The 23,703-nt window shown below is 46.5% G+C and overlaps 1 protein-coding gene across 1 annotated transcript in view; it reads right to left on the bottom strand.

The window, feature by feature from the left end:
* Positions 1–5,749: 5,749 nt before the first annotated feature.
* The window catches only part of LOC142311913 (cytochrome P450 2C20-like), a 57,944-nt gene continuing 39,990 nt past the window's right edge, over positions 5,750–23,703 (bottom strand). Inside the window, exons 3-9 of the mRNA XM_075350772.1 lie at positions 22,103–22,252; positions 19,864–20,024; positions 17,618–17,794; positions 9,144–9,285; positions 8,871–9,058; positions 8,465–8,606; positions 5,750–6,471 (exon numbers count right to left, since the gene is read on the bottom strand). Coding sequence (XP_075206887.1) covers positions 6,293–6,471; positions 8,465–8,606; positions 8,871–9,058; positions 9,144–9,285; positions 17,618–17,794; positions 19,864–20,024; positions 22,103–22,252 — 1,139 coding nt within the window. The 3' untranslated portion in view covers positions 5,750–6,292. The remainder of the gene's footprint in view (positions 6,472–8,464; positions 8,607–8,870; positions 9,059–9,143; positions 9,286–17,617; positions 17,795–19,863; positions 20,025–22,102; positions 22,253–23,703) is intronic.

Genomic DNA, 23,703 nt, shown 5'->3' with positions numbered 1-23,703 from the left:
GGGTAATGTCCCCCGCCTCACTCCCCCTCCGGCAGCCGAGAATATCAGCCGCAGCTGCCCCGGCACTGTCGCATGCATTATGCGGCACTACCGGCGTGTCCTCGGCTCTTCTTGCCACCGTGTAGCAGTGGTGGCAAGGTAATACAAGGGGTTAATGGTGATGGGGGACCACCGCCATTAACCCCAGGCTTGATCATGGCAGCGTCTATGTGACAGCTGACATGATCAACCCATAAGTAAAGTGAAAAAAACACAGACACCGAAAAATCCTTTATTTTAAATAAAACAAACAAGCCTCGTTCACCATTTTATTAACCCCCCCCAAACAAAGCTCCGGCGTAATCCAGGTCCGACGTCCTGCGCTGCTTCCATCCAGCCGCGACTAACACACAGCGCTGAATGAAAGCAGCAGACAGCAGAGGTAATTACCGGTCATTTCCCACGGCCGGTAATGTGAACTCACTGCCGACCGTGGGAAATGCAGTGATCTGTCCTCTATCTATCCCTCTATCTGTCTGTCTGTCTATCTATCTATCCCTCTATCTATTCTTCTATCTACTATCTCAGAATTAAATGACTTTTTTTTTTTTTTTTTTTCAATGTGCTTTATTGCATTGAATGCAATAAAGCACATCCCAACCTGCACGCGGCAATACCGCGAATAATACCGTGGTAAAACCGCAGCAAACCGCATGCGGTTTTCGGGTGCGGTTTCCCGCGGTTTTTTACCGCGGGTGTGGTAATCTTTGAGGGCATGCGGAATTTTCTCAAGAAAATTCCACTTCCCAGTGCGCACAGGGCCTTAGAGCGGTATGGCTGTAGAAGGTAATAAAATATAACTGTAGATAGATGGCACATAATTTATTCCTTCCAAGGACCTTACGAAGGACCAGGAGACATTCATTACATATGGAGGAAAGGCGATTCCAACAACTAAATAGGAAAGCGTTCTTTACAGTTAGAGCAGTTAGTCTGTCTCCAAGGAGACAAAAAATACCGCAATTATCCTACAATAGGCACCCTGCCCGAGAAAGTGCTGTAAGTATTGTAGTAGAGCCTCAGCTGATTTCTTGTGATGCCATTCACTTTCACACACAGGCATTTTACTATGTACAGCGCTTGCTACATGCAAACAAGTAAGCTAATGGATAATAACTGTAGATAGATAGCACATAATTTATTCCTTCCAAGGACCTTACAAATGATCAGAAGACATTCATTACATGTTGAGGAAAGGCAATTCCTGCAGCTAAATAGGAAAGGGTTATTTTCAGTTAGAGCACTCAGACTGTAGAATACCCTACCACAAGAGGCAGTAATAGCAGACACTATATCAGCATTTAAAAAAAGGTCTGGATGATTTTCTCATAATATTTGATCAAGAAAGGTTGAATTTATTTAACCTACAGTATGTCTTTTTTCAACCTATGTTACACTATAGATACGATCAGTTGTATCCAGTTATTCTGACTGCAATTGCAATCTTGTCTTTTCTCTCCTATCTCCTATGTGTACCTCATTTTTCCTTATTTTCATTATTTTTTTAATTTCCTTCTTTTCTTGTTGACCTCTTGTTTGTATATTTTGTATCTGTCGTTCTCTTTTTTTATCTCTCCTGCTTGCTGTATCCTCTGCCTTTTTCTTTTTTCTTGCCTTTCCTTTTTTTTTGTTTGTCACCAATGCTTGTTTCATTTTGTCTTTCCTGCCTTTGTTTTCTCCTGTCTTCTCTACCTATTTCCTACCTTTTTCTCTTGTCCTTGATAGAGAGTATCTTATCCTTTTTCTCATTTCCCCTCCCTTTTACTTTTACTTAAGGGTTACTTCTCACATAGTGAGATCGCTAGCGAGATCGCTGCTGAGTCACGGTTTTTGTGACGTACCAGTGACCTCATCAGCGATCTCGCTGTGTGTGACACTGAGCAGCGATCTGGCCCCTGCTGTGAAATCGCTGCTCGTTACACACAGTGCTGGTTCATTTTTTGGACGTTGCTCTCCCGCTGTGAAGCACACATTGCTGTGTTTGACAGCGAGAGAGCAGCGATCTGAATGTGCAGGGAGTAGGGAGCCGGCTTCTGCGGACGCTGGTAACCAAGGTACACATCGGGTAACCAAGTGAAGCGCTTTTCTTGGTTACCTGATATTTACCTTGGTTACTAGCGTACACCGCTCTCAGGCTGCCAGTGCCGGCTCCCTGCACACGTAGCCAGAGTACACATCGGGTAACTAAGCGAAACGCTTTGCTTATTAACCCGATGTGTACCCTGGCTACGAGTGCAGGGAGCCAGCGCTAAGCGGTGTGCGCTCGTAACCAGGGTAAATATCGGGTAACCCAGCAAAGCATTTTGCTTAGTTACCCGATATTTCCCTTGGTTACCAAGCGCAGCATCGTTTCCACGAGTCGCTGCTGGCTGGTGGCTGGTCGCTGGTGAGATCTGCCTGATTGACAGCTCACTAGCGACCATGTAGCGACGTACCAGCGATCCTGACCAGGTCATATCGTGGTCGGAATCACTGGTACGTCGTTTAGTGAGACGGTACCCTTAGTCTTCTAGTCTTTTTTCATATCTACCTTACAGTTTTTTATCTAATCTGCTTTTTTTTCTCTTGTCCTTACAACCTTATTATTTTTCTCGTCTTTGTGGTGCCCCTGAGGCTTCAGTCGCCACAGGGTACTGCATCTCCTTTAAGATGTAGTACTCATCCCGGGTAAGGAGAGGTTATTTGCTGGTGTTTCTCACATTCACACAACAGTTACTTGCTTTCCCACTGGGGGGATGGCTAGGGGTAGATAGGGGAGTGTCCATCACAATGCATGGGACTTTCCCGGTCACTGGGACAGCCACCTGGGGGCGGGCACCACTTGGGGAAAAGGAAGGAGCATCTCCACACATAGTCAGTTAGCCCCGGGCACAGCTTGGGGTGAGGAGCACCTTTAGGACTTCGGTCCAGGCACATTTTCTCTACCTTCACACTTCTGGGAGCACTGCAAGACCCGTGGCTTGGAGCAGGCTGCTCGGCCTGGTTTCTCACAGTTACACAGTATTCCTGGGTCTGCGGAGAGTGCAGGAAACAACCGCAGCCCGTTCCATATTCCTTATATAATGGGATTAGAGGGACCCTGACCAGAAAGGACTCACAGTGGGAACACCGACGGTGACCTCGAATTGCTCAGGATTGGCTGGGTCCCATCACGGCGGTGACTGGCATCTCCCAGGTAAACCAGGACCGTGAGTAAAGAAACCTTGAACCCCCAGCGACTGTGTCCGCCTGTCCTTGCTGGTGTCGGTGCCCCGCACTTTGGCGCCCGCCATCACTACTCCCCTCATCATCCTCCCGGGGCCTGCTCCACCTGTGGGGAGCAGAAGCATCTTAGCTGCTACGTCCATCAGCCCGGAGGACAGCGACAGCAGCGGTGACTAATCCCTGGCCGCATACCGCAGGTGGCGTCACGAGACAAAATCTCCATTATCATTCCCACATTTTTTATTGTACACCTAGATAAATCTGTGGCAGATCTGTGGTTGCAGTGAAATTGTGGAGAATCAGTGCCAGGTTTGTGGCTGTGTACAAATGGAACAATATGTCCATGATTTCACTGCAACCACAGATCTGCCAAAGATTTATCTCTGTGTGTGACGGGGCCTTAAGGCAAGAGCAGTTAGCACACTGCTCTTTGTCAGATTCAGCAGAGCAGCCAGTTATGTGAGGAAGTAGCACAGATTCTGCAGCAGCAAAATGGTCAGAAAAGAGGCAAATGAAAAAAAATAAACATAATAATCAGTATAAAGTTGGCCAAGTTCAATAACTGCTTAGTCTAAATTAATCTAAAGATTTAAAAATCTTGTTAATCATGTGATTTATCGTTTCTGCGAACCTTTTAATAATATGTAGATACACATTATTTGCCTTATTGCTGACATGCAGCATCATTATATAGGTCTACTATAAATAGGCCTTTCTACATCTTGCCCCTTTTCCTTCTAATTCTCTCATTTGCAATCATTCAAGTCATTCTTAACTGTTTTCAGGCTGCTTTTTTCCCAAAATTAACAATAAACAACGTAAACAGTGTCATTTATTTATTTTTTAATACAAAAAACTATAATTCTGATGAACCATTGTAATGCAGCAGGTTTTATCAATGGGTCTTATTTAAAGGGTAGCTACATCCTCAAGGTGTCACAACAAACAAAACATATATATATATATATATATATATATATATATACACATACACATACAGTGCAGACCAAAAGTTTGGACACACCTTCTCATCTCTAGAACAACTGTTAAGAGGAGACTTTGTGCAGCAGGCCTTCATGGTAAAATAGCTGCTAGGAAACCACTGATAAGGACAGGCAACAAGCAGAAGAGACTTGTTTGGGCTAAAGTACACAAGGAATGGACAATAGACCAGTGGAAATCTGTGCTTTGGTCTGATGAGTCCAAATTTGAGATCTTTGGATCCAACCACCGTGTCCTTGTAGAAAAGGTGAACGGATGGACTCTACATGGCTGGTTCCCACCGTGAAGCATGGAGAGGAGGTGTGATGGTGTGGGGGTGCTTTGCTGGTGACACTGTTGGGGATTTATTCAAAATTGAAGGCATACAGAACCAGCATGGCTACCACAGCATCTTGCAGCGGCGTGCTATTCCATCCGGTTTGCGTTTAGTTGGACCATCATTTATTTTTCAACAGGACAATGACCCCAAATGCACCTCCAGGCTGTGTAAGGGCTATTTGACTTAAGGCTACTTTACACGCTGCGATATCGGTCCCGATATCGCTAGCGTGGGTACCCGCCCCCATCTGTTGTGCGACACGGGCAAATCGCTGCCCGTGCCGCACAACATCACGCAGACCCGTCACACATACTTACCTGCCCAGCGACGTCGCTGTGACCGGCGAATCGCCTCCTTTCTAAGGGGGCGGTCCGTGTGGCGTCACAGCGACGTCACTGATCGGCCGCCCAATAGAAGCGGAGGGGCGGAGATGAGTGGCCGGAACATCCAGCCCACCTCCTTCCTTCCTCATAGCGGCCAGGACGCAGGTAAGGAGAGGTTCCTCGCTCCTGCGGCGTCACACATAGCGATGTGTGCTGCCGCAGGAGCAACGAACTACATCGTTACTGCTGCAGTAACGATAATCGAGAATGGACCCCCATGTCACCGATGAGCGATTTTGCACGTTTTTGCAACAATGCAAAATCGCTCATCGGTGTCACACACAGCAACATCGCTAATGCGGCCGGATGTGCGTCACAAATTCCGTGACCCCAACGACTCCGCATTAGCGATGTCGCAGCGTGTAAAGCCCCCTTAAGAAGGGGAGTGCTGGGGTGCTACGCCAGATGACCTGGTCTCCACAGTCACCAGACCTGAACCCAATCGAGATGGTTTGGGGTGAGCTGGACCGCAGAGTGAAGGCAAAAGGGCCAACAAGTGCTAAGCATCTCTGGGAACTCCTTCAAGACTGTTGGAAAACCATTTCCGGTGACTACCTCTTGAAGCTCATCAAGAGAAGGCTAAGAGTGTGCAAAGCAGTAATCAAAGCAAAAGGTGGCTACTTTGAAGAACCTAGAATATAAGACCTATTGTCAGTTGTTTCACACTTCTTTGTTAAGTATTTCATTCCACATGTTTTAATTCATAGTTTTGATGCCTTCAATGTGAATCTACAATTTTCAGAGTCCTGAAAATAAAGAAAATTCTTTGAATGAGAAGGTGTGTCCAAACATTTGGTCTGTACTGTCTAAAAATATATATATATATATATATATATATATATATATATATATATATATATAATTTTTTTCATTTTTGGAGAGCGATTTGTATAGTTATATAAAGCAAAGCATCATAGAATAAGTCTGCGTGCATGCACCAATCACTGTATAAAAAGTTACAACGACAAAACACTAAGATTTAGTTCATATAAATACATTTAAATGTATAGGAAAAAATACAACAATTAAAAAAAATATATAAAAAAAGTTCAGAATATGTCATATAAAATATAAAAAGGGTTGTCCCCTTTCAGAAAACTTTTGCCCGTCATGCTTTACTTACCCTCCTTGGGTCCAGCTAACTGGACCAGCGGAGAAAAGCTTTCTAAAAGGGGACACCCCTTTTACCTCTAGCCAAAGGCAATTTGTAGAAACCAAATGACCACATGAATAAAATCAACATAGCATGAATTATAACAAAAATGTCCTTTTCTAATCATTTTTATAGTTGATGACGTATTATTTGGCATCAGGCTTTATACAGTTTTAAAAAAAGTTTCTGGGCTTAATGGCGCCATTCAGCACAGATGTTAAAGGCCTCCGGATCGCGTGTCCCTCCCTGAATTAAACCAATTGGTCCTCGTTCCCCCGGAGGAAATTTCAGGTTGAACCTTTGCAGAAAACTGACCAAATAGATGAAAATCTCAGTCTTTGCTAAAGCTTCGCCAATACATGACCTTTTCCCTGCAAGAAATGGACTTTGTTAAAATCTAACAGGACATACAATTTTTGTTTTTAGTCATCATTTGTCAGTTCTCTTAATACAGAGACACATGATAAGATTCTCTCTACAGCCACCAGTTGGGGGAGCTCCTTGTATTTAGAGATAAATGATAAGATTCTGTATGCAATCACCACTAGGGGGAGCTCTCTCCATACAGAGATAAATGATAAGACTCTGTCTGTAGTCACCACTAGGTGGAGCTCACTTTATACATGGATTCATAATAAGATATTTTCAGCAGCCATCACATGGGTAAGCTCTCTGTGTACAGAGATAAATAAGATTCTCTTTGCAACCACCACTAGGGGGATCTCCCTGTATAGAGAAATGCATGATATGATTCCGTCTGCAGTCACAACTAGGAGGAGTTCCCAGTAAACAGAGATACATGATAGGATTCTGACTGCAGCCACCACTAGGGGGAGCTCCCTGTATACAAAGATACATCATAGGATTCTGTTTGCAGCCACCACTAGGGGAAACTCCCTTCATACAGAGAGACATGATAGGAGTATGTCTGAAGCCGCCACTAGGGGGAGCCCAATGCATACAGAGATACATGATAAGACTATGTTTACAGTCACCACAATGGGAAGCTCCCTGTATACAGATATACATGATAGAATTATGTCTGCAGTTACCACCTTGGGAGCTCCCTGTACACAGAGATACATAGTATGTTACTGTCTGCAGCCACCACTAGTTTGGGCTCCTTGTATACAGATATACACAATAAGATTCTGTCTGCATCCACCCCACTAGGGGAAGCTCTCTGTATACAGAGATATATAACACGTTACTGTCTGCAGCCATCACTAGGAGGGGCTCCTTGTATACAGAGATGTACAAAAAATTCTGTCTGCAGCTCCCCCACTGGGGAAGCTCCTTCTATACAGAGATACATGATAAGATTCCGTCTGCAGCCACCACTAGGGGAAACATCCCTCATACAGAGATACATGATTAGATTTTTTTCTGCAGCCACCACTAGGGGGAGCTCCCAGCATAAAGAGACACATGATAAGATTCTGTCTTTTTCGACTCTCCCATACATTTGAATGCTTGTTTCTGCCAAGCGTTGATGTGATTTCAGTGGGGAGAAGTTGGCAAACACCTCTGGTAGCTGCTTATCTCCTCTGAAAATAAAAGGACCTGGCATTTAAATTAAACATGCCTGATATTTATATCCCAGAGTTTGTCTGTAAGGTGGAGATTTAGGAGGGTCCTCCCTACACAATAGATCAGTGTGTTCTTCTGACTTTAGCCTAATGTGTATGGGGGAGGGGGTGTATAAAGTAAGGATAAGCTCTTAAGGGGGCTTTACACGCTACGATATCGTTAATGAATTATCGTCGGGGTCACGGTGTTTGTAATGCGCATCCGGCTTCATTACCGAGATCGCAGCGTGTAACAGTTATGTGCGACCTACAACGATCGCAAAAGCGGCCAAATCGTTTGCCGCGGAGAGGTCGTCCTAAAACAAAAAATCGTTTAACTCTCATTAGCAATGTTGTTCCTCGTTCCTGCGGTAGCACACATCGCTGTGTGTGACACCGCAGGAGCAAGGAACATCTCCTTACCTGCCTCCACCGGCAATGCGGAAGGAAGGAGGTGGGCGGCATGTTCCAGCCGCTCATCTCCACCCCTCCGCTTCTATTGGACACCTGCCGTGTGATGTCGCTGTGACGCCGCACGACCCGCCCCCTTAGAAAGGAGGCGGATCGCCGTCCAGAGCGACTTGGCAGGACAGGTAAGTAGTGTGACGGGGGAGCACGATTTTGTGCGCGACGGGCAGCAATATGCCCGTGTCGCACAAATGATGGGGGCGGGTATGCACGCTAGCGATATCGGTACCGTGTAAAGCCCCCTTTAGTGGCACAGATGTGGTAATGACCAACCTGATGGACATGTTTTGGGTGAATTTCCCTTTAAAGTACAAATTAGATACTTTACCAGCTCCAAACGGTATGTGAGCCTCATTCTTCACAAATTTCCCGTTCTCATCTAGGAAACGATCAGGATTGAACACTTCAGGTTTATTCCAGTACTTTTTGTCGTACAGAGCCGAGTGTAAAAATGTGATAATTTGGGCGTCCTTCAAGAAAAGAAAATAGAAAAAAGGTTTACAGACAATGCGGCATTAATTCAATTAGAGGTTGTCTGTGATATAAATTGATTACTTATTTTCCCATCAATATCAGATCGTTGGCTTATCTGACACCCATCATCCCCATGATCCGCATTATCTGGGACCTAGAATGGCATGCACCATCTAGTGGCTGTTCTCTGTTACTGCACCTCAGATCACATTTGCTTCAATAGGAGCCAAGAACAGCCACTGCACAATGATTATCTTTACCTTTGGGATCGTGTATCCTTTAAATTTGATATCTTGCAAGGCAGCATGAGGAAGCCCATTAGGAACGATGCTTGCATATCGCTGCACCTCGTGGATCACGGCATCAGTGTATGGCAGAGACACACGATGCTCCAAGGACGGCCATTTCTCCGAGCCGAGAACCTGATCTATTTCATCCTGTACCTTTTCTGCAATAAAAATAACCCAATAAGCAATTTCAACACCATAAAAAGGAAGATCAAAGGTGGCATAACTGCTACTGCTAGTACATACTCTGGATTTCTGGATATTCCAGCATGAACTTAATGGCCCAGCGGATGGTGGAGGAAGTCGTACCAGTCCCAGCAATAAACAGGTTAAAGGTCGTCATGGTCAAGCTCTCCAATGTAAAGTGTGAACTTGGGTTATTGGCTTCCTAAAGGAAAAAAACGAGTGTAACACTATAGATGTTGGAGTGACATACATTTTTTTTTAAACTCGTTTTATTGAAAGTTAAGTAAAGCATTACATAAAAGAATAAATCAGCAAATTGTTCAGTGAGACAGTGTACAAGTAAACTGGTTGTTCATCAGAATAATAAAGTAACAACAATCAAATCAACGTCCATTATTTTCAGCATATCCAAATAGCATCAAACCTAGCAAAGGTATTAGTTCGCGAGACACATCCAACTCAAGGCAAGAGAACCCATATCGTCCAGCAGAGAGCAACCCAAGCTTCGGGGGACTCGTGGTATCCCTCATATATTGCATCACGGATCACATGTGTCTCCTTTCTGCCTATCAGGGCACTACTGGCTATTGCAATAATACCGATTGTAGGTTATCAGCAAGAGAACCAGGAGATCCGCCAGTCAAGGGCGACCTCATCCATCTACCCCAGATTTTGTCAAATTTAGTTGTAGAGCCTCTTGACTTGTAAACAAATTGCTCTGACGGAATTATTGCGTTTACCAATGCAATCCAAGAGGCTCTAGTTGGGGAATGAGTGCTCATCCAATTTAGTATAATGCCTTTCCGGGCCAGAAAAAGAACCTTCTTTATTAATAGACTCTCATCTTGGGACCAGGAGCGTACATCTACCACCCCAAATAGACATAGGACTGGGCACATAGCAACCGCTTTTTGAAATATGGCGGAAAGAGTCATTATGATCTCGCTCCAATAGGAGAGGATAACCCGGCAATCCCATATCATGTGCCAGAAATCAGCACCGTCTCTCCCGCATCTCGGACAACCCATCCCCACCGAATTATTCAGCTTTTTCATTTTGTTCAGTCTCTGGGGAGTAATATAACTTTGGTGTATTATATATAATTGGATCAGTCTATTGTTAACAGCAGGAGAGACCAATGTGTGGGACTCGACAATGTCATCCCACACTACATCATCAATTTCAGGGATCCTGGCACTCCACCTCTCACGGACAGAAAGAGGATTATTCATGGCCTTGGCCCGAATGAGGGAGGAGTATAGTTTAGAGATAAGACCACCAGGGCCCTGTGATCTAATAATTCCAATAACTGGGAAGGAAGAGAATCTAACCCCACGACCAGAGAACTGAGCTCGAAAGGCGTGCCTAATCTGGAGATACTGAAACCCATGAGATTCCGGCAAGTCGAATTCTGTCCGCAGTTGTGCAAAGGGGCGGAGTTCACCATCCCGGACCAGTGATCCCAGGGAGATTATTCCGCGATTCCTCCATTCACCAAACCCCGGCAACCCACAAAAATGTGGAAGGTCCAAGTTATCCCACAAGGGCGTCTCAGTTGGTACATCACAAAATCCAAATATGGCTTTAGCCTCTTTCCAGATCCTGGCCCCCAATTTGTGTATCGGGAGGACACGACCCTCAGGGGACCTCCTGTGATCCGTCAGTAACGGCCACAGGAGATCCACACCTGTGAACTCTGCCAGGAGTCCCTCCGGAGAACCCCCAACTCGAGGAAGTGTCCATGGACCCAAATATTTCACTTGTCCGGCCAGATAGTAAATATAAAGATCAGGAAGTGCCATACCCCCCATATCCTTGGGTCTTTGTAATTTGGCCAGTTGGACCCTTGACCTGGACGAGCCCCAGACAAAGGTAATCATTAGAGATTCCAGGGACCGGAAGAAAGAGCGAGGAATCTGCACGAATACATGCTGGGTAATATAGAGACACTTTGGTTGCACTATCATTTTGAGGAGGTTAATCCTTCCCGCCACTGACAGTGGGAGTTGGCTCCATCTATTAAATTTCTCCCCGAAGTACGTTAGTAAGGGGGCTATATTTCTCGCTATCATCTCCGCAGGGCTTCCCGCCAGCATAATTCCGAGATATTTAAAATGATCCACCACCGGCACCCTGCATATGTGGTCGTACACCAGGTCCTCTCTGTTCCGAGACAGAAAGAGGAGGTACGATTTTGACCAATTTATTGACAAACCTGAGAACTCCCCAAATCGATCAATCAAGTGCACGGCTCTGGGAATGGAGGAATCCGGATCAGATGCAAACAGTAACAAATCGTCTGCGTACAAAGATAAACGTTCATCTCCCTTACTATGTCTCACCCCCCGGTAGACTGGGTCCGCCCGGATGCGCAACGCCAGTGGTTCCATGGCAAGAGCGAACAGGAGAGGGGATAGGGGACATCCCTGTCTGGTTCCCCTCCCCAAAGAGAAAGTTTCCGACACACCACCGCCCACCTGAATGTTAGCAGACGGAGCTTTATATATGATCTCAATCCATCTGATAAATTCGTTGCCGAAACCAAATGCCCGCAGCACCTCCAGCAGGTATGGCCATTCTATAGAGTCGAAGGCTTTGGCTGCATCCAAAGAGACCAGAGCCCAATCCTCCTCTAACTTGGTGCCCATCTGTAAGATCACCTGCGCCCTCCTCAGATTATCCGAGGTACTCCTACCCGGGATGAAACCTGACTGATCCTCATGTACTATAGAGGAGATCACCTTTTTGAGTCTATTTGCTAGAATTTTGGTGAGAATTTTGTAATCGGAGTTCAGCAAAGAGATCGGTCTGTACGAGCCACAATCCAATGGGTCTTTATCTGGTTTCAATAGCAGGACAATGGTTGCCTCATAGAAGGAATCAGGCAACCATCCCCTGCTGAACGAGGCTTCAATCGTTTCCAGGAGGGCTGGGGCCAGCTCCCCCTGATATTTGTCAAAGATCTCAATCGGGAGTCCGTCTGGCCCAGACGCCTTACCCCTATTGAGGGTCTTCATCGCCTCCACCATCTCTTCCATTGTGATGGGCTCATCCAAGGCCAATCCCTGAGTCAAAGTCAACCTGGGAAACTCCAGATCTCGAAGGTACTCAGCAATCTCCTCCCTTGACACGGTCAGCCTGGACTCATACAGGTTCCTATAGAAGTCCAAAAATACCTCCAATATACCATTGACGGAAGTAACTGTTCCTCCACGAGAGTCTCTTATCCGGAGGACCGCAGGTGAGCTAGTGGATTGACGCACCAGGTACGCCAGTAGGCTACTGGACTGGTTCCCTTGCTCAAAATACCTCTGGCTCGTGAAGAATACATGTCTCTTAGCCTTATCTTGCAAATACAAGAGATATTTCCTCCCAGCCTGAAGCCAATGAAATCTATTTTCCTCAGATGGGTCCGAGGTGAATCTATGCTCAAGCACTCTATTTTGGGTGGCCAATTCCTCCTCCTCTCTGGCCGCCTGTTTCTTAAGATAGGAAATAGAGGAGTGACAGCATCCCCTCAGATACGCCTTAAGCGCGTCCCAATAGGCCGAGTGATTCTCTTCCACGGAGTTCGTTTCCGTGTATGCCCCAAGCTGATCAGGAATCCTGTCATTAGCTCCAAAGAGTGATAGCCACCAAGGGTTAATTTTCCTTGACAATTTATGAGATTTACATCCTTCCCATTTAATGCCTACAACCACCGGAGAATGGTCTGATACTGATCTGGGCAAATGACATACCGATTGTATATGGGCACAGACTCTTTCATTTCCACAAATATAATCAATTCGAGATAACGAGTTTTTCCCTGGAGTGTAACATGTATATTCTCTCAGTGCTGGGTTAAAGAACCGCCACATATCGTACCATCCCACTTCCTGTAAGAATATACTCAATCTAGTTTGTATCGTGGGGGAGATCGGGACCTGTCGAGTGCTGAATCTATCCAGTCCCGTGTTATTAATCAAATTGAAGTCCCCCATGCAGAGCACTAAGGCTTGTGGGAATTGTGATGCGAACTTAGCCGCCTCATAAAGAATCGAGATTCCCGTAGCCGGGGGAATGTATATGGCCAAGACCACTATCATGACCCCATCGATGTGAGCCTGGATAAACACATACCTCCCCTCAGTGTCTTTTAAAATTTTACCCGGGTCCCACCGCAGAGCTCTGTGGACCAGTACCGATACTCCCCTAGAATATGACGAGTGAACAGAGTGAGCTGACCATTGAACCCAAGGCTTTTGAAGCACTCTAGTGGTTTCCAACAACAAATGGGTCTCTTGTAAACATACAATCTGAGCTTTGGATCTTTTGATATGAGCAAATACTGCCGCCCTTTTCCTGGATGTGCCCAGTCCCCTAACATTCCATGTCATCACACTTAAAGCCATGGAGAGATGCCACTTGCTGAATTGCTAAAAGAATATCAAAAACTTAACCTACAGTAGAACTTGGGTAAACGTACCCTTAAATACAAAATGTCGGTTGCGCACGCACAATCGACAAGAACTGGTCCAGTAGTGCGACCAGAAAAGATTTTCCCCAGCAACGACTAGGGTAAACCAACGTGGCTAGATGGTGTACTTGGTACGGGGGTGTCCTCAAACAAGGACTTGAGCTTCTCCTACAGTCCAATAAATGAATTACCCTGCAGCATAGCCTTTAATCGTGCAACGGTGAGAGGGCCAAGAATAGACCGGAAGGAACTGAAGGAGGGAGAGAGAAGGAGAGGGTAGAGAGAGAGAAGCAAAGAAGGGATAGAAAGGAGATATAGGAAGGAAGAAAAAGAGAGGAGAGAGAGACGGGAAAAAAAAAAAAAAAAGGGGGGGGGGGGAAGAGACGGCAAAGAGGGGAAAGAGAAACAAGGCAGAGGAGAGAACGAAAAGGGGAGAGATTAGAATAGAAAATAAAGCGGGGACAAGGGAAGAGCACAGAGATATGAGAGGTAGAAAAAGTGAGGGGTTGAAGGGAGAGGAGAAAAGAACAATGAAGAAGTAAGGGGGCGAGGGGAAGAGAGATGAGGAATATGCCAATAGGGGGTTAGAGGGGGAGAGGAAGTGGGAGTGTAAATAAGATAGAGGAAGGATTGGCAGGGAATCTTAGATTATAGAATATTACGACATATGGTAACCTCAGGTCTTAATATAGCACTAATAGTCCTCACCTATTGTACCATCACCCATTCCCTGTAGACTGTGAGCCCTCGCGGGCAGGGTCCTCTCTCCTCTTATACCAGTCTGTCTTGTACTGTTAATGATTGTTGTACGTATACCCTCTTTCACTTGTAAAGCGCCATGGAATAAATGGCGCTATAATAATAAATAATAATAATAATAATAATAGAGCAAAATATAACATTATGAACTGAAGTGCATTGCCAATACTGCGAGCCCAAAGTAGAGTTCCAATTTGGATCCAAAAAGGTATAGGATAAAACAAGATCGCATGAAGGAGATCAGAGCGTCGCAACAGCGGTCTGACCCAAGTCCCGTCTGGTGTCACCTAGGTCCGGTCCCATCAACGACGAGTAATCCAGATCGCAGGCTGGGCTAAACAAAAATCCCGGAGAACACAGCAGCCGCCCCATACGCAGGCGTGGCCCCAGGCCTCCCGCCTTCGACGAGGGCCAGACCCGGAGACCGGTTCAATGGGAGACCAATATTGGACGCATCCGGAAACTCTCATGCCTCCAGGAAGGCCGCAGACGCACCAGCGCCTCCAGATGGGATCTCTAGCACCGCAGCCGGCAGGGACCAGGACAGGATCAGATTAGGATCAGGACACTAACGCAATTGCGGTCCCGCTCCACTCACATACCAGGAGGGGTAAAACAAACATGAATCTTTCGCGCCTTCAGAGTTGAGGGACGCCGAGTACCTGTATAGGATGATCCTGAAGCAATCTCATCAGTGATTTCAAACACAGCGTCCCAAGGATTGGAGTCGCATCACCGACCTTGCTCCAAAGAGAATGAAATAGGTGAATCAGAACCGCGACCCATCAGGCAGTGCCCAAGACCGTGGCGCATCAGCGTTTCCTCTTCAATGTGTTGAGCCAGTCATCCGCTTCCGCAGGAGAGGTGAAGAATAGGGATCGCTCCTGATGAACCACTCTAAGACGGGCTGGGAAGATCATGGAGTAAGCAATTTGATGCTCTCTGAGACGTTTCTTCACCTGGATAAAGGAGGCCCTCGTTTTCTGGAGCGACGCAGAAAAATCAGGAAAGATCAGTATGGTGGCGTTGTTGTGTAGGATCGGGCCCTTGCGCCGCGCCGCACCAAGGATCGCATCTCTATCCCTGCTGCTCAACAGTCGGGCCAGGAGAGGTCTAGGCTGCGCTCCCGGAGGAGGAGGTCTGGCCGGTACCCGGTGAGCTCTTTCGATGGCGAATGCCGCTGACAGCGTCGCATCAGGGAAAGTTTCGGAGAGCCACTTTTCCATGAACTTACATGGGTCACTCCCTTCTGCTCTCTCCGGCATCCCCAGAATTCTCAGATTATTGCGACGCAGGCGATTTTCTAGGTCATCTGCCCTCTGCGCCCAGTTGTTTGCCGCGCTTTCCAGAGAGGCCAGTCTGCCCGGCGTCGCTCTTGCGTTGTCTTCCAGCATGGAGATCCGTTGCTCGGTCTCCTTTACCCGCTCTCTCAGGTTTTGCAAGTCCAGCCGGAGGAGACCCACATCAATCTTAACCTCCTCAATTTTACCCGTCAGCGACACCTTTGAATCCTGGATCGCTGCAAGTAACTGCGACGTAACCTGCTGTAAGGTTAGCTCCTGCGATTCCTTGGATCCGGCCTCCATGCTCTCCTCCTCCTCCGCCTCGCTGGATTCCCGCTCTGCCTGCTTACCGACGCCATCTTGCTGGGAGTCCCGGGCAAACTTCTTCAGCTTCTCAGCCGCTGCTGCACTGCGACCCCTGCTCATGGTACCGATCCAAATGCTCACAGCACCACAGGTAATCCAGAGGTGTATTTAGGCACCAATTTCGGCAGGATTAATAACGTATATTAGCTTTGGACTGCGGAGCTGCTCTCAGATGCGACCGCTCATGCTGCCTGCTGGCCACGCCCCCCCCGGAGTGACATACATTTAGAGGAAATTACAGTTCACTGCTGTTACGGACTAGACTTTCCTATTGGACTGAGTGTCTCGTGTCGTTACTAATGTGTAGGATAGGTGAGTGATGCAGAACCAGTACTGTCCGCATACGAAGGAGGCAACACAAAATTATTGGCATCAGTGACTCTCTCAGAGGTACAAGCTTTGCCAACACTCAGTACAATTCTCAAATGGATTATTTGATAATACTAGATGGAAGGCTAAGTTTATCTGCATCATGGAGAAGTCTCTAAATTCTGGGAATGGCAATTAAAGACCCTGAAAAATTCCGATCTCGTCTCTCCCACTTCCAACAATACTATTGCTGGTGCAGTTCACACCACCTATCTGGGTTGACCGTTCAGCTTCAGCAATTGCTTTATTTCAGGATCACTCCCTAGCAGGAAGGTTCCTTCTTGACCCTTGGTTAGTCTACAGGCATCCATGATTTAGTACTATGATATTGAAACTAATCCCAGACCTTCTACTGTCTCCTTTTGGGCCATCTCTTCCCCAGTGGCCGCCAGTGTTTACATTTGTTTGACTGTCTCCTCTGTTCTCCTACCTGTCTGTGTTCAATCTTGCTTCTCTTCAGAATTTTCCTTTAATCTTCTTTCTGCTGCATCGCATCCCAAACCTGAACCTTACTGTCATGTCTGCCCTCAAACGTCTCTCAGGCTAGGCCTCAACACATTACTGGCAACTTTCTTTGGAATCGCTTAGACCTCAGTCATACTTCTACTCTGGGTCACCACTACAAGCCATCTCCTTGAGGCCTCCAGTCTTTCATCTGTGCTACACAGACTCCCCTAATATTGCATGTGGCCCCAGCCACACACCTGCTAATTACATGGTCACAGCTCATTCTATACAGTAGCCTGTACCCCCATAGTGACATGTAGTGTTCATGAGTAGGGATGAGCGAGCACTACCATGTTCGGGTGCTCGGTACTTGTAAATGAGCAGTTGGATGCTCGGATGGGTGTGACTCAAGTAGCCAAGTATAATGGAAGTCATTGTGGATCTCAAGCATTCTTCCGGAAACTCTTCCGGACAAATGTGCAAGTTCCCCATTTGCTTCTATTATACTCAGTGCTTGAGTACTGCCCATCCGAGCATTCAACTGCTCCTTACAAGTACTAAGCACCCAAGCATGGTAGTGCTCGCTCATCACTACTCATGAGTACTTTCATATAAATGCAATGCATGGAAGCTAGCCATTTTTGTAGTGTTAGGGAATACATAAAATGTTTGGTGGTATAACTATGTGGAGTAAGTTTGAAGTCACACTAAAATCCTGGGTGAGCCAAAAGCCTCCCCTGAACAAAGCAGTCAACGTTGGGAAGACTGGATCCAGATAAGATGTTTTGACCCTAGGAAGTCATCTAGAGAACTGGGGATATCTACAGCTGAAGAAAACATGGTGTATTTACCTCATCTATTTTATTTAGGAAACAGTCCACGAAATCTCGGGGACAGTTGACGTCACGTGTCAGAACATGATTGTCAATGAGACCTCTGAGGAACGTCTGCAGCATGGCAGCATTCTGGAAGATCTTGTTGTGTTCTCCGGGGAGCCATCTCAAAATTTCAGGAAAGGCATTGTAAAGCTGTAGAATATGAAAACACCAAAATAAGTCATGGTCATGCGTTATCCACCCAAGTGCTAAATAATCTGCAGCATGGAGCATAAGGATGAGGTCAATCACAAAAGGATAAAGGACCCCAACAAACATTTCCCTTCCCAGCAGACTGACAGAGACAGTGTCAGCATAGGTTGCTTCTCTCTGAAGCTTGAGTAGACCCCATCTTTCGTACAGCTCCTACCTTCGCTGCTACCCCCATAGGACCAAGAGTTCTGTCTACTGCCATCCTCCTGAAGGAAGAGAGCAGGTGGGTGGTAGCCGGGTGCGGAAACTGGTTGATTCACAACCAACCCCTGGGACCATTCAGTAGATAATAATTTAAGGGCACCACATCCCAAGAAATTGTTGTGTCAAAAGTGTTCACACAAGTTCACACAAGTGACAAAAAAATATACAACCCAGACTGTCGGCCAGCAATTAACAATTCCTCCAACCATGACAGAGGATCTTTAATGGAAGTGTGTTTGCCTAAAATGAAGGGCTGTCCAATTTGTCCAAACTCAAGTTGGGTCCCACATGCAGCAGAGTGAGATACAGCACCACAGGGTCACCACTCATGGGGCACCTCCTATAAAATCCCTACTGGAAGAAAGCATACATCACCCAGGGAGCATAGTCTTAATATGGACCTCCAGAAAGAGGACCTGTACCCAGAGGTGGACATACTGTTGGTGCCTTTGTGGCACCCTGGACAAGCCAGGACGTCACAGGTACTGCAACAACACACCCTACACCCCGGTTAGGAACATCAAGGTCAGACACAAATCCTTGTTGCCTTCCTCCAGGGACTGATGTCCACACCAGGTGGGGCGGAGCCAGGTAGTTGGCTCCACCCACCAAGGAGTTCACAGTCCTGGAGGCGGGAAAAGGAAGACAGAACAGTTTGAGGAGTTGTAGAGTGAGGAAGTAGTATTGGAGAAACTCACTGGCCGTGTCCGGGTACGTGGCCCGGGCACCTGACAGCAAGGTTGGCAGACGGTGGTGACCGTCTGCAGGAGAGGCCGATTGACGCGCAACCGTGAGGACCGGGGATGGGAGGTGGCCCGCCGGTACCGAACCGGGGAGCGAAGAGAAGCCAGCACCATCCGGCAGGGCCTACGGACCCCGACCAGGCTAGGAGTCACCGTAAAACCGGTCAAATCCGTCACCGACGGGAATCTCCGGGGTTTCCCAGCAGTAAAGACCCGACCGAAGGCAACCGTCCAAACTGTGAGGGAGATAAAGCTACCGCCAGAGCTAGAGCTCCCAGGGCCAGAGCCTGCGGGCAAAGGAAGGGCTCCCTTAGCCAACATACTGCTGGGGAGCGGGCTATCAGTGGGAAGCCATTGGGGCCGAGAACAGAACACCGGTGCAGGGAGAGACAGTTACCGCCAACCTACCGGGAGTGACCGCCGCAGCCGTCTGTGGGACTCGTCCATCGAGCCGTTTGTTTTACCAGAGACTCCGTGTGCGTTACTGGCTGAGTAAGTACCACCGTGCCGTCTGGCACTGCGCTGCCCCGCGACCCTGCACCCGGCCAGGCCCCACAAGCCACCTTCCGACCTCCATCACCGGGCCCCGGGACCACCAAAAACCCTCTACCCACGGAAGGGAGAAAACATCTCAGCTGCTCCCTGTCAACGCTCCCGGGATCCCCGTACAGAGCAGCGGTGGTGTCCCAACCTCACCACAAACCGTAGGTGGCGTCACGGACAATACCCCTAAACCAAACCACCCCTTCCACTCACGGGCGAGGAGCGCCACTCGAATCCCCGGGATCCGGCCCACCGCTCGAGCCACCGACCGAGCCAGCAGCAGCAGCAACAGCCGGACCCGAGCAGTGGGTGAGCGCAGCGTCCCCTCCTCCGCCCGCGACACCTTCTGTGGAGCAAGAGCCCGAGAGGTAAAGAAATCCACTTCTACAAAGACACATAATTAGGTGCATTATAATGAGCTTTTGAACTGCAAAGGGCAGCATGATGTTCTCCTGTCTGTTTCTGCCAATGCTTGTATCCTGCAGAGTCATGACATGAGTATCAATTTCCTCCTCTTACCTGAAAACCCCGTTTTCCCAAGAAGGTGAGGTTCTCGTTGATCATTTTATGCAAGGTCTGGAAGGTTTTATCTTGTGTATCGAACCGATCTCCAAACACGATTGAGCAAATTGCATTGGAAACGGCAGCTGTCACCTCAGGACTTGGATCAAAAGGTTTCCCTGAATGAAGAAGACCAAAATATAGATATAAAAGACAATACAAATTGTAAATGAATGGTCAGGACAATGCGTTTCGATGACCACATAAACAATCATGCTTTGACAGCATGTTTTATTGCATATCCGCGATGGCAATGCATTAAAACTGTTTTATTGGTACATTTTTGAGGTACAAATCACTTTATTCAATTTATTTTTAGAAAGTTAGGTGATAAAAAAAATGCAGTTTTGGCATTTTCCTTTGTTGTTATTGCAGCATTGACCATGTTGTAGTAGTGTGGATATTTAGAGATATGGCAATATCGATTTGTCCATTTATTGGATTTTTTAAAAAGATTTTTAAACTTTTTTAAAACTGTGTTACATTTTCATGCAACCTAAGGGACTTGAATTTGCAGTGAGTTATCTAATACACTGTAATTATTCTGCATTTTTTCACCCTTGCCAGGTCCAATGAGTCTCTGGTGTCTTTTTTAACAGTGCTGACGTCACAGCAACAGCGCTGCAGCCAATCAGTGAATTCAGCAGCTTATTCCATCAACTTGAGCTCAGTTATTAGCTGCACAGATGTGGACGTGACAGGACGTTAGTGCTGCAAATAATAACAGACACCGTAAGCATGAATGGAGACTTAATGCTGGACCCATATAGAGGGAATAATACACAGTTTATTTTTCTAGACCATAAGGTCATTAGTTCTGTCACCACTTTGCCATGGATCCAGGCAATGCATCCAATCACTAACTAGCATGGGCTCATTCAGGGTCTCTTGACCGGGGTATGACGCCTTCATATATTTGTATGAGGCTGTGACTAGTGATGAGCCAGCACTATCATGGTCAGGTGCTCGGTACTCCAAAGGAGCATTGGATGCTCAGATAGGTGCGACTTGAGTATGTCACGCTAGGACGTACCAAGCGAGCGGTGAAAGGTAAGGTAAGGGGACCCCTGCATCTAAGGAAGGGCGAGATAGTGACCCCTGACCAAACCTACCGCTGTGATCTGGGGTACCTCACCACCCTAGATAGGTTCCGCATCCTAGTGCTGGACCCTAAATAGGGAACGGATGGGATGAGAGCTTCATCAACCCCACTAAACATTAAAGAACGACACAAGGAGGACACACAGGGGAAAGTGCATGAACTACTTCTCCACAGATGACTCAGACAGGAGTTCAGCAACCATGAGCTAGAAGGAACTGAATAATATCACCAGCACCAGTCCAGGGGATAAGGGAGTATTTAAACACCAATAGAGTACTGATGATCAGCAGGAAGGTGAGCTCCTGCTGGGTCCAAAAGGGGGGGAAGATGAAAATCCAGCAGGAATGCTACCTATTACAATGAATACTAACAGCAGGAACAATAAAAAGTCTGGGAGCATTTTATACAGCCAAATGCTGTGACCTTCTATTGCCAGAAACCACATGACTCTGTCACCCGTGACACACCCGTGACAGAGTACTCAAGCATAATAGAAGTCAATGGAGGACTTGAGCATTTTTCCAGAAGATTTCCCAGAAAAATGTTTGAGTTCCTCATCGACTTCCATTATACTCGGATACTCGACTGGCGCTCATCCGAACATTGACTGCTCGTTACAAATACCAAGTAGGGTAGTGTTCGCTCATCACTAGTCACAGCCTCATAGAAATATATGAAGCCATCATGCCCTGGTCAAGAGAGCTGTGGTCTGAGATCGGACCGATGTGCACATACGTCTGAAGGATGGACGTAAGAGGTAAGTCAGTCATCATCAGTGAGCACTGGTGTCCAGTTAGGACTAGTGGAGGGACTAAAGCCCATCTCACAAAAGCATTTTAGCATTCAAGATTAGGAGAATAAAAAAGTCAATGCATGCACCTTGACTGGGATGCCTTTCTCCTTTTGTATTCGAGAGATGCCACTGAGATAATGGGTTTTCTAAAGGTTGCTGTAGTTAAGTCATTGCCTAGAGGTTTCTACGCTTCACTCACATTGCATCCATTGAGCTGTATCACAGGTTTTGACCATCACACAAGATTCCAGTATTTCCCCCAAACCACTTTGCTGCCATGATAAAAGTAGAAGGCACTTTACCATTGCATTCCTTAAAGATTTCCACCAGAAACTTGGCCTCCTCGATCACTCTTTCTTCAATGCTCTTCTTGCCCATCCCAAAATTTTTCAGGGTGGCCAGGGAGAACCTTCTCTGGTGGAACCAGTGTGGTCCATTGGAAAACACCAAACCTAAAGGGACGCAGAATAAATAAATTTAGGATTTAAGGATGACAATCAGTTTCTGGAAAAGTTGGCAGCCAATATGGCCGACATTTCACCTAACCATGGGCACAACATAATGTAAAGAGATCAACACTAAGACCCCAACTCATCCGGATTTCTGGGGTAATTTGTTCTATATTGGTGGATTTATAACTTGTGCCTTGTTTATAAATGTTTTGTACTATTTTTTATGTTGTCTTTCTCTTTTAAGTATTTTTTTTTATTTTTCTTCAACAACGTTGCAGAAGTTTTAGGGTTTGTTCAAACTGGGCTTATTTGCAAAAAAACTGCAGTGTTTGAAGGAAAAATGCTGCGTACATTATGCTTCTTTATTTTTCTTTTTCATGTGTTTTTTATGCATTGATTTAGTAAAAAAAGCTGAAAGTATTGACATGGGTTTAAAAAAGATAAAACCCAACGCAGCAAAAGAACAACAACACGGAAATAAAATGTACTGTGTAAGGCCTCTTTCACACGTACGTGCCTCCGATACGTGTTTGGAAGTTTTCTCACGTACCGGAGACACGTACACACGTAAACCTAGGTATTCCTATGGTTTGGGACACACGGAACGTGTGCCCATTCCGTACTTATGTGTGTCCGTGTGTTTCTCGCCGACATGTCCGTTTTCTCTCTGGCATCACGGGTGTCACACGGAACTCTAACGTGTCACACGTAACACACACATGGACCACACGGATGTGTTCCGTGTGACACGCACCGGAGAGAAGACATGTGTCTGTGAGAAAAAAAAAAAATGACACGCCTTCTCCAGCCCTCCTGTCTCTGCCGCTGCTGTCACTTGCTGCAGACCACCGCTCATTATGCTAATTGAATATTCACTTCACTGCGGCCGGAAGCAGCAGCGGGGAGTCGGCAGGACCGGAGACCGAAGATCAGCACCACGGACAGCGACGCCAGCGACAGGTGAACAGAAAGTTCCCGTTCTCCGTGTGTTATCACGGATTACACACGGAGACAACACGGAGCCCTTAAACACGGCTTACGGAGGGCAAAATGCACCTCTGACACGTCCGTGAAAAATGTGCGTGGTTTTTCACGAACATGTGAAAGAGGCCTAAAAGATTTTAAAAACCTCATCTATTTTGCTGCTACAGTAAAACATTGCTTTTTTTCCCCACACACACACACAAAAAAAATTGCAACAAAGACGCTACATGTGAACAAGCCCTTAAACAGCTTCATGAAATGAGACAATTATTTTTGCCGAATCTCACGCCAGTCCCTGTCTGGAGGAAAGTTTATGGCAGATTTTTCTATTTTGCCTAGTTGAAGACTAATGGGCAACATTTTATGCAAATTTTATCTAAAAAGTACAAAAAAGGTAAAAGACAAAAAAAAAATATTTTGGTCAGAATTCATTAAGTGCTTGCGGCAACAAAAACCACATGATAAAA

This window comes from Anomaloglossus baeobatrachus, chromosome 5, assembly GCF_048569485.1.
Source record: "Anomaloglossus baeobatrachus isolate aAnoBae1 chromosome 5, aAnoBae1.hap1, whole genome shotgun sequence".
In the NCBI taxonomy this organism is placed as follows: domain Eukaryota; kingdom Metazoa; phylum Chordata; class Amphibia; order Anura; family Aromobatidae; genus Anomaloglossus; species Anomaloglossus baeobatrachus.
Note: the sequence above shows the minus strand (reverse complement) of the source record. Positions and strands in the feature narration are given on the sequence as shown.